This window comes from Schistocerca serialis, chromosome 7, assembly GCF_023864345.2.
Source record: "Schistocerca serialis cubense isolate TAMUIC-IGC-003099 chromosome 7, iqSchSeri2.2, whole genome shotgun sequence".
NCBI lineage: Eukaryota > Metazoa > Arthropoda > Insecta > Orthoptera > Acrididae > Schistocerca > Schistocerca serialis.
In genome coordinates, this window is record NC_064644.1 from 529,396,491 (window position 1) to 529,408,498 (window position 12,008).

The 12,008-nt window shown below is 40.7% G+C and overlaps 1 protein-coding gene across 1 annotated transcript in view; it reads left to right on the top strand.

Moving 5' to 3' along the window:
- The window catches only part of LOC126413208 (modular serine protease-like), a 201,043-nt gene that overhangs the window by 145,861 nt on the left and 43,174 nt on the right, over nucleotides 1–12,008 (top strand). The window contains exon 8 of the mRNA XM_050083105.1: nucleotides 8,952–9,125. Coding sequence (XP_049939062.1) covers nucleotides 8,952–9,125 — 174 coding nt within the window. The remainder of the gene's footprint in view (nucleotides 1–8,951; nucleotides 9,126–12,008) is intronic.

Below are 12,008 nucleotides of genomic sequence, written 5' to 3' on the forward strand. Positions count from 1 at the left end.
GACCATGATGTTGGCCTGGGGAATAAATATCACTCCAACACTGAGCCTCAACACATTATGTGGTCACCTCCATGGCAGAAAGAGAGGGTGAAAGTGCAACTCCCATGATAAATGGCTCCCATATTACAGTGGTAATTGAATAGGTTCAGGACACTTGTGGAAGAACTGAAACTCCTATCACTGGAATGCCCCTGTGCTTGTGTTTGCAGGAATTTCATTTTAAAGCATCTGATGCCCCTGGGCTACAGGGCTATACACACTTTCCCTGACTGGGGAAAGGTCCAAGTGAGGGGTCACTTTGTTTGTCGATAATGCCTTCTAGTTCTCTGCTCTCCCCTAGCTGCTGAACTGCAAGCGATTGCAATTGAAGTTCATGTGTATCAGTGCATCGCTATTTGCTCACTGTATTTACCTCCACATGATGTGATTGACACTGAGGCTCTGACCAATCTTATAGAACAACTTTCACAGTAAGGTATCATACTGGAAGACATCAGTGCCCATAATGTATTATGGGGCTGAAGCTATACTTGGACTAGGGGTTGAGTTTTAGAAAATCTCATGATGCCTAAGGAGCTGCACATCCTCAATATGGGCTGTCCCACTCATTTCTCAGTTGCTACTGGAGCTTCCTCAGCTGAACCTCTCTCTCTACTCTCCTGCCCTTACAGCTCAGTGGAAAGCAACTACTGACCTTAATTCCAGGGATCACTTCCCATTGTGCATCCACCTCCTGGATGGAGCAGTACCTGAACAGAAGCCACCAGAATGAATGGTCAGATGCCTGTGTTTGAACACTGCAACAGCATCCAAAAATGAGTTGGTGGACCGATGAATGCTGCTCAGCAGTCTGAGACAGGCTTGTGGCTTTTTTGGCAGTAAGTGCTCCACAAGAGCAGCCCACCTCTCAGCATTTCAGGTCGCAAGAGCCAAGGCTTGACACATAATTAAGGAGAGCAAGAAAAGATCATGGCAAACATTCATGGACACACTCAACTGTTCCACTTGTTCCACAATAGTACAGGAACCCTCTGGAGGATTTGCAGTTAACAGTTGTTTACCAACAGCAGCAGTCTGAAACAGAGGTGTCTTCAAATGACACGCAGAACATCGCTCAGACGATGACAGAGCATTTTGCAAACGATAATCCCAATGCCAGTCAGGATCTTGTGTTTTGCCACTACTGTGTGACTTAAGAGAGGGGCAAGTTGGACCTCAGATCCAACAATACTGAGTATTACAACCCCCCATTTTGCAAGTGGGAGCTGGAATTGGCCCTGACTGAGACTCATGATACTGCTCCGACTTCTGACCAAATCCAGCACTACATGCTTTGACATGTACCTACAGCATTAAAGGAAATCCTCCTCAATTGTTTTAATTTGATATAGCAGACGGATCATTTTCCCAATTCTTGGAGAGGCAATTTTGATCCCTCTCCTCAAACCAGGAAAGGATCTCACATGTCCAGTAGTTACAGGAGTATTGTCTTAACAAAATGTGTGGGAAAGACCTTGGAGCAGATGGTTAAACATTGTCTGGTCTGGTTCTCAGAGACCAGGCAACTTCTGAGCTGCTTTCCGGATGAGTTCCTGAGATTTCGGCCCACTATCGACAACCTGACCTTGCTAGCGGTGGTTATTCAGCAGCCTTTCCTATTTAAACATCACTGTTTCAGTATGTTCTTTGACATCAGTGAGGCATACAATACTACATAGAGGCACAGTATTCTCGTGCAGCTCCATCAGTGGAGCTTTCGTGGCCACTTCCCCATCTTCATACAGTCTTTCCTAGGTAAGCAGACTTTTGGGTCACTTGTTGATGACATGCTATTGAATCATTTTGAGCAGGAGAATGATATACCTCAAGACAGTTTTTTAAGTGTTACCCCCTTTGCCATAGCCATAAACATTATTGTGTCAATGGTACGGAGTCCTGTACAGCGCTCCTTATGTGTTCACGATTTTAATGTCCCTCCTCCAGTGTTGAAACAGTGATTCACCAAGAGCAGCTTACAATGTAGAGATTAGAGAATGGGCTGCAGAGATGGGTTTTCAGTTTTCCACAGGTAAGAGGTAAGTGTGCGTGTGTGTGTTCATTTTAACTATTCTCATCATATTTTTAATCTACCTGACTTGGATATGAGGGACACTATTCTACTTTATAATGACTCAGTGAGTTTTTTTGGCATTATTTTTTACTCCAAATTGCTGTACTTGTCACACCTGAGAGACGTGAAAACAAAAACCCTCAAGGCACTAAATATCACAAAGTGCCTTAGCCACTGGCCTTTGGAAACAGATAGGACATGTCTTCTCCAGTTTTATAGGACTTTCAGGTGTTCGCGGTTAGACTATGGGTGCACAGTGCATGCTTTCTTATCTGAAGATCACTGATGCTACCCACCATGAGGGGACTAGGCTGGCCATGGGCGCTCATGGGACCAGCCCCTTACGCAATCTCTGTGCTGAGGCTGGTGAACCACCACTTACAATCAGACAGCAACTCCCCATGATGTGTCAGGCATATAAGTTCCTCGCAGCCTCACTATGACCTGCACACCCTACTGCTGCTTTTCCACCTCTGGCATGTCTTTTTCTCCAATTGTCCATGAGCAACAAGGCCATTTGGTATGTGCTGGAGTCACTTGATGTGGAGCAAGTACAACACCAAATCCAGTGTTTTAACTGCCTGCCACCTTGGTTACTGCAGACTAATTTTAGATGTAGTGAATACAGGAGAGGCTGCACTCCTGCATATGTTTTTAATACATTATTTAATGACATTTTAACTGAGCACCATACCTGTACAGCTGTCTTTATGGACGGGTCAAATCAGGACTCTTTTCCCTGATCATGCCCTCAAGGTCTGACTGCCTCATGGCTTACTGTCTTTGATGTGGAATTTTATGTGCTCTTGTGGGCACTTTAGCAGATGAGATGTGATTGGAATAGTAATTCATTCTCCGTTCTGATTCTCAGAATGTTCTTCACTCTCAATGCTTCCACCCAGCAGATAAGGTAGTCCAAAATATCCAGGATGCCCTCCTTCATTTACAATAGCTGGAGAAGATGGTGTCTTTCTGCTGGGTGCCAGGGCACATGGGTATTGCAGGAAATGAAACGGCAGATGTAGCAGCTAAGGAGGTATGTTGCAATGCTCTGTTAATTTGATGTGCCATCCCCATGCGTGGTATCACCTTGCTGTTGGGATATAGTGTCTTGTGTCAGTGGGAGGATGAGTTTATGGAAGTGACAGACAATAAGCTCTGTTAAGTAAAGCCCACAATGCGGCTGTGGCATACCTCCTTCCAGCCACATCAATGGGACAAGGTCCTCCTCACTCCACAGCCATATGATGCATGTCTTCTTACTCCAGTGAGAGGACCCTGCAATGCGTAGTGTTTGTGGCTTACAGATCAGTATACCACATTTTGTTAGACTATTTTATTTTCTGACCACTGGGCAGCAGCAGATTTGCGACAGGTCTGCCCTCCATTTAAAGTAACATTCAAACAAATGTGGTGAGGGTTTTAAGGTTTCATGATTTGGCCAATATGTTTCTGAAAGTTTTTGAGAGTTGTATTTAACGTGTGAACCAGGTTGACTTCCTCACCCATTTTTTGTGGCCAGCGAATCACATTACCTTGCACTTTTCTTTTAGTGCCTCTATCATTTTATTTCTGTTTTAAGTATAACATCTTTCACCCTTTCTCCATTAACATAAGACGTGTACAAGAGTGATTGTCTGGTCAATATGATGGAGGTGGGAACAAGTGCATGAGTGTCATTTTACAGGTTTCCTGCCCATTGTGTGATAACATTTTCGTAATTTTATCCTCATTCGATAAGAGTGCCAGTGACCTCTCCATTGAGCACCTGTATGTTCCAAAAACACATACACTCTCTCTCTGACCTAATGGTAAATCTGCTTGACAGTGGATGCTGGGTGCTGCATGGTTTGTGCTGTCTTTAATGGTAGCCCTGCTGTTCATTTCTGCAGTAAGGCTGATCCAGTATCAAAAAAAATTCTCGATCGATAAAATACTCCAATCATGTCAACTCACATGGGACGAATGTATTATTGTGCAGCGCAAAAAAGCATTGGAAGCTATTCACTGTACACTAAGATTTGAGAGGTAATGAACAGTTTTTTTAGTGGCACATTCACTTTATTGTCCATTGACTTTCGACAAGTTCTACCTGTTATACTGCATTCAGAGACCATTGATGAACTTGAGGCAAGTCTCAAGTCATCAGACTGACTATGAAGGTCAATATGTAAGTAGAACAGTAGCATGATACATTCACTGAACATTTTGATAAACAATTGTTGGATACTGGGAAAAGAAAAATGACAATTGATGAATGTACACAATGTATCACATTGCCAACATACTTCTGTAAAATCACAGCAACCACAGATGAACTGCTTCACAAAATTTTCTTAAGTATCACACAGAATTACAATAATCCTCTGTGGCTAAGTGCGATAAACAGTTTCAGTGTCATCACTTTCAGTATGCAAAATGAAATATCATGTGAAGTAACAGCTATCAGTCTATTGATACTGAAATGACTTGAGATGAAGTTGTCAGTTACCCAACTGAATTACTGAATTCACTTGATTTGCAAGGCATTCACCACGCATCTTAATATAAAAAATTGACATATTTCTCATTCTTCTCCAAAGCATAAATCCACCATGACTTCACAATGGTACCAGGCTTTCAGTGAAAAATATATTATGAACTATATCATTGAAGTTAAAATTTTAAATGGAAAATTTATAGGAGAAAATGTACTGTTGCCACATATCCCAATAGTTTAGACAGATATACCATTCAAATCAAATGTTTGCTGTTTCATATGTGACTCAGATTTACAATATCCTTTGACAAAGAACATGGCCAGTCATAAAAAGTGTGTGAACTACAGCTGAAAAATCCATACTTAGCTCACAGACAGCTATGTATATCTTGCTCATACATCAGGAAATGTGATCTATTTTTGTATGCACAAGACAGGGGAACAAAAATTATTTTGGAGAGCTGCCAACTTTACAGATTGCCTGTAACTGTGAAGGATTTTTCACTTTAATTACAGAGTTATGGGAAATTATTTTAAAAAAATGCAGAAATAGACATTAGAAGGAAAAAATTGAAAAAAAGATACTGTTTACATTTTGCTAATCTTGTGCTACTGAATTCTTTTTATAGATAGCAATGATTTCCTTCATGAGTATGGAGTAAACCGGTCTAAGATTAATTTTGTCACCATGGCTTATTAAAGACACATTTATACTGAGTTCAAAGCATGTTCTGCAAACTTGTATGTGGCTAGTACTAGAAAACTGATGTTTGCAACATGTTGTCAACAACTTATCAAAAGAAAGAAAGTGTTCTGTGGCAGCGACAGTGCAGATTAAAGGATCGTTGTTCCTGGCCAGCTACCACTAAATGGCACTATGCAGTGCTAGTGTTTGTCTTTACTGTATCTGCAGTATTGCATGTTGTCTTTACATGTGTTCTTTTGAAAAAATAGTGTGTACAGGAAGCAAAAGTCATGAATTTGTCACTTTTTATGAGGCAGAGGAGTGTGTCTGGAATTTTTGGACTCATAGTTTGTGAAATACTAAACATAAGCATGACTCCATACAAAAAATGCTATGCTGCTTTGCACCAAAAGCAGTGACACAGAAAAAAATAAACCTCAGGATTTGTTATCTGATTTTTGGAAAAATTTGTTGTCAGCGAGTTACATGCACTGCTGCCATATGAAAGAGAGGTGGGAAAAAAGAGAGGAACTTTCAATGAGACAGAAACAAATGTATGTGGGAGGCAGCAGTCAGAAGTGGGTGTGGCAAGACCACCCATTTTTGTACAGCTCCTCATTAATGTTGGACCATTTCTCATCATCAATGAAGACAATTTCAAATGTAGTTCTTCAGTAATTCTTATGTATATTCTTTTCGATACAGAACTATAACAACCCATTGTCTTGTACTTATTTATTATCTTAATAGAGTACAATATTAAAAGTTTGTAAAATTTGAAAAATAATATAAAAAACATTTTTCATTTATGGAGGGTTAAGAACTGAGACCTTGTATCTGACAGATGTCAGAAAAAGCCCTAGCTCAAAAAAACTTGTAAGCGAAAAAAATATATGTTATAACAGAATGATGCATAAAAGACAATGCACAACCTGAGAGTAATAAATAATTATGCTCTAAATAAGAATATTAAAGCAATCAAAATTTTTATTAAAAATTTGTTTTTTAGCTCCCCTGTAAAATTTTTCTTTTGTCAGATATGTGGTCTCCATTCTTAACCCTTGATATAATATAGTTATACCCATTCAACTGATATGAAGGAGGCAGGAAGAGAGAGAGACACTCCTTGAAATTAAGTAGTGGTTATTATATTTCATAATTACAAAATTTTACTTAAATGTATGAGATGAGAAGGGTGAAAGTAGGTATGTACACAAATTTCACATACATCGATGTTTGACTGTCATTGCTCCACTCGGCTCCTCAAAGTCTGTAATTTCTGAGTCCGATACCCCATCACTCGGCTCCTCAAAGTCAGTAATTTTTGTCACCTCATATATACAGTCCAGGTCTTTGTCAACATCCGGTTCATCAGTTTCATCTGGTTGGAGGGAGTTAGTGTTATAACCTTTAATCACTAATAAATTGCGTAGTAGAAACAATAGCGGGTTACATACTATTAACTCCGTATCTGTCATTCGACTGCCATGCTGTGACATGCGGCCGGCGCCGTTCATAGCCAGGTGGTGCTCCCGCGCTCGGCCGAGCTGCGGAGCGCCTCTATCGGCGTGTTCGCGTACTGACGTAGCGGCACTTTTAAATCTCGTGGCACTGTCACAACACTTTTCCCCCCTTCAAAAAAAAACACTCACTTCCTTGGAGACAGGGACAGTGCGGAGACATCCATGGCCTCTTGGGAGGCCCCGAGAAGATCCCACGGAGAAACATGAGAGTATGGTCGAAAACGTCCAGGACGGAAGCTCGTGCGTGGAACGTGCCTCCTGGACGAGATGATGGGTGAAAACTCCAGAGCAGCATCCATAGGTGTCGTGGACCTGGGGGTGTGCTCCAGCGAGATGGGTCCTGGAGAAGGCGGCGTGGTAACTGGGGCCGGTTCCGATGTACTCGGAAGCGGTAGCGACGTCGGCTGCAGCAACACACACAGAAGATCGGCAGCAGCGACAGGACTGGCTTCTCTGGCTGGTGGAGGCGAAAGAAGGGGCGGTGGCACCGGCGTGGCCACCACTCGTGGGTGCATCTGGTCGTAATGGCGAACAACCATGCCGTCGTCCGCACGAATTTCACATAGCCGGCGGCCGCGAAGAGCCTGGACCACCCCTGGAATCCATTTAGGGCGAGGTCCATACCCTCGTGCCCGCACGTCGGCGCCCACCGAGTATTTTCCCGCTCTAGGGGACACAGTACAAGGCCTGACAGGGTGAAGCAGGTGCAGTAGAGTGCGCGGTTGGCGGCCATGCAAGAGTTCAGCAGGGCTGCGATCACCCAGAGGCGTGAATCAATAAGAACTCAAACTGCAACAGAGCGTCATCTGTGGAAAAATCACTAAGGAATTTTTTCATCTGGCTTTTGAAAGTGCGGACAAGGCGCTCGACCTCCCCATTCGATTGCGGATGGAAGGGCGGTGCTGTAACATGATGAATCCCTTGTCCAGTACAAAAATCACGGAAGGCCTGCAAAGAGAACTGAGGGCCATTGTCCATAACAATCGTGGATGGAAGACCTTCTAGCGCAAAGATTTTGGACAAAGCCAGCGTCGTCACCGCAGTGGTGGGCGACGGACATCGAACAACAAACAGAAACTTCGAGAAGGCGTCAATCAACAATAGCCAATAAGTGCCGAGGAAGGGGCCGGCAAAGTCAGCGTGCACCCATTCCCACGGCTGCGCAGGATCAGGCTGCACCTCCAAATTTGGCCATATGTAGGGTTCTGAGTTTTTGAAGGTAACTTTCTAGACGATTACCTTAGGGATTACAAAAGATACACTTTTGTCATTATTAGACTGGCTTGCCAGGCAGAACATATACACAAAGGTAGAACAATAAGGTACAAAAAGGCTTTGCCGTTTAATAAGGAATGCCAAAGCTGACCTTAAATTTCTTGTCACAGAATTTACCCCTGACTTTGAATAGTTTTTTAATTTTTTTCAATCTTTACTCATGATTATGTTATTTTTGATTTCTCTGCATAAAACTGATCTAGAGACCTATATTTGTAAATGTGAAATACCTCACATGCATAGCAATGAAAGTACAAACTTAGCCGTACAGAAATGGGTGGTCCAATTCATTTTTGGTCTCATCAAATGCAGAATTTATTCCTCTATATCATTTGTATGAACCACTTTATTGATAGATGGGCTAGTTTCAACGATATTACCAAAAAACAGAGGTTAAAACGAAAATTTTTCATGAACATGTAAAATTGGTCCAATTTTGAAGAGCACTAGTATGGAAATGGGTGGTCCAAAAAATATACAGATGGTCTCATTCAATGTAGAATCTCGTGCCCTACAATTTTTAATTCCACTATGTTTTTGATATTGTCAGTCATTTACGAGATATAATCCCAAAACTGAAAAAATACCTCTTTTTTGGGTATATTTTTGCCCCCCACCACTTTTCCACAACTCCGCCAAGGAGGAAAACCTAGGATAGTCGTATTGGACCACAAATGAAGCCATTAAAACAATAAAACCTTTTGTAGCAATTATTTCTGATTTGTCTAATTTTTAGGTTTAACCCTACTGGACTAATACTATACATCTCATATCATGGAAGGTAAGTACTGGCTTGCGATTCTGTACCCGAATTTTTTAACTTCCTTGACTGAATTATCCTTTGACCCAGTTAAGTAATAATATATGATCAATTTTCAGGTAGAGTCAATTGTTATAAAAGATACATACCAAGGAAGTTTCCGAAATTATGCAGATGATATTGCTATAATAGTCTTGAAAACTGAAATAACAATCTCAGATTTTGTGAGACTAGCTTGTGTAGATCTGGAAAGAAAATATGACAAACAGCTAATCAATGGAAATACTGGCTCTGTGAGTATATTTCCCTATCATTTTCAGTCTTTATTTGTCACATATTTAATTTCTTTTCTGTTAGTTTACCTAAAAATATTTCTTTTAGAATACCACACTTAGAACTGTAAAATGACTCAAGTTTAAACTAAAAGTGTCTTTAGGCATACTCCCAAATTGATTAAACATGTGTAACCACAGCATACTCTTTCCCAGAAATTCACAAATTTGTCTGTTTGCTGATAATGTACTCAACATTCTAAAACTATTTATTTATTTTGTGCTGTCACTCTGTGTTTTGCCTTCATTTGTGTATTCAGGTCACTGCATCTGTATGCATTTTCCTAATTTAACAGTGACACTGTAAGTAAATTTCTTTAAAATGGGTCTCATACATTTGAATATTTGGGGCAGGAGAGAAGTATGTGGTTACAAATTGCCGAAAAAAAGAATGCCACCAGAAATAAGGATGACATACATAAAATAAGATGAGAATGAAAATCACATGATTAATTTTGTAGATTCTGCAGTTCATAAATCAGTTCATCAGAAGAGAGAGGGAATATGAAGTAGGAACAAAGGGTGAGAATTGAAAATATTCTACATACCCTGGATAGAGACACAAAAAACATGGGGGAAATGTGTGAATGATTGAAACTGGTTACTTCCTGTGTGTGTTCTGCACTTTCATCATTAATAGCAACTTTACTTTCTGCAGTACATATATTTGTACCTCTTCTTCTACTTGCTTCCTTCCTTCCTTTCTTCCTCTTGCTTTGATGGTGAACAACCAATTTATTATCTCAGAACTGTAGTCATTAGTGGCTGGTATGTCTGCAATGCCTAGTCCAGTTGCATCCTTGAGCCATCAACACATGGGGTGTGAATGTGTTCATGGATGGGCCGCTGGCCAAGATTTGTGACAGCACAACATAGAATTTCACATCCTACAGTGTTTCACAGTGTGAAAGACAGAATAAGAAAAGCCAGACTTCTGCTTTGTGGTGAGGAGCATGGCCAGTAAGATGCAAGATTGCATTGTACTTCACAAGCGCAACACCGCCAGAAAGCACCATACTAACCATACCGTATTGAGTCATTTTCAGCTGAAGCCTATACCTAATGTGTTTCATATCATAACTTCAGTCCTCTGAATATATGCTTTGTCAGAGTACTGGCACATTGAAGCCCTTTAGAAAACAAGGTGTGTGTGTGTGTGTGTGTGTGTGTGTGTGTGTGTGTGTGTGTGTGTGTGTGTCTTTTTTTATATAAGAATTACTAATAAAAAACTTAATTAAGTTTCATACAATGAATATAAAGGCAAACACTGTAATTGTGCTTTTACTGAATTAAATATGGACGCAACAAACAACCTGTATGTGGTACCTGATCCTGAGAACCTGTCGAGTGAATTACAACATTTGAAAACAGTGCTCCGACAAAAATGGTTATTCTGAGAGACAGATACGTAATGCATTCAGGCCGAGGTGAGTTCAATCTATGGAGCAGAATGAAAATACGAAGACACTCACCACTTTGGCCTTTCTGCTGTATTTTGGTGCCATGTTGTCAAGAATCAGAAGAGTCTTCGGGAGATACGGGATTAAGTGTATTTTTCAGCCATCTGCAAAACTGAGAAACCTGTAGGGTTTGGTTAAGGATGACCACGGACTGAGAAAATGTGGTGTGTACAAGATTCCTTGTCAGTGTGTGGCAGCAGTATATAGGCCAGACATGCCGCACAGTACAAGAACGCTGCGATGAACATCAGCATCATACATGCCTTTGTCAACCGGAAAAGTCAGCAATTGTGGAACACTGCTTGAATACAGGACATCCTATGATTTATGAAAAGACAGAAGTCTTATCCCCAGCATCATCTTTCTGGGACTGTGTCATCAAGGAAGCAATACATATTAGTACAGCAGATAATCTCATCAACAAGGATACGGGATTTCAACCGAGCACAGCCTGGAACCCTGCATTGGCTGCTATTAAATCACGACATGAAAATTAAGATTCTTCGCTAACAGACTTGGTGAACCTGGATGATGCTTCCTGGATTTCAAGTGGACTCTGCTGTGTCAGTCTGACTGACACATAAATAGTTTACTTAAGCCCTTATAAAAATAATCTTTCTTATTCAGTTCTTCAATAAATTTTTCAAAAATCAAAAGGAAAGATATCTGCATCACATCCGATTCATTAACTTGTTTAAGATGTGACTCAGATTCATCAAAGAATTGTTTTTCGGATTGCTTTTCTTATACTGAGCTTAACTTTGTTTAATTTTAGCAATATTGCAGAGAGATTATAATTTTTTTCTAACCTAGAGTATTGAAAACTTCATATCCTATTCCAAAGAGATTCAAATTTTTTCTTGCCTAGATTATTGAAAACTCCAAATCTCATTCACTTCCAAGAAACCAAGGAACTGTACAACTTGAGAATAGTGGCAACGTCCATGTCTACTGCTTGTTATTGCTTGCTTATGACACAGAATTTTTCAAGTGAATCACAAATTGCAGTCATAAAATATGTCTCAAAACTACACAATTTCTTGATTAGACCTCTAGCTTCAGGTTACATCAAAGACTTTTAACTCCTCCTCCTCCACTACTACTACTACTACTACTACTACTACTACTACCACTACTCGGCTATACAGCACTTGAAGGGTCTTGGCCTGCATCACAATATCCTACCATTCTATCTGGTCCATGGCTTTCTGTCTTGATCTTCTGACACTCAGCTTTTACATGTCTTCTTCAAGTCCATCCATCCATCTCATTCTGGGATGTACCTTCCATAACCTGCCTCCACCCTTGCCATAAAAACTCCTCTAACATGTTCTGTCTTCGTCCATTCTGACCACATGTCCTGCCTACAGCAGTCTTCTTATTT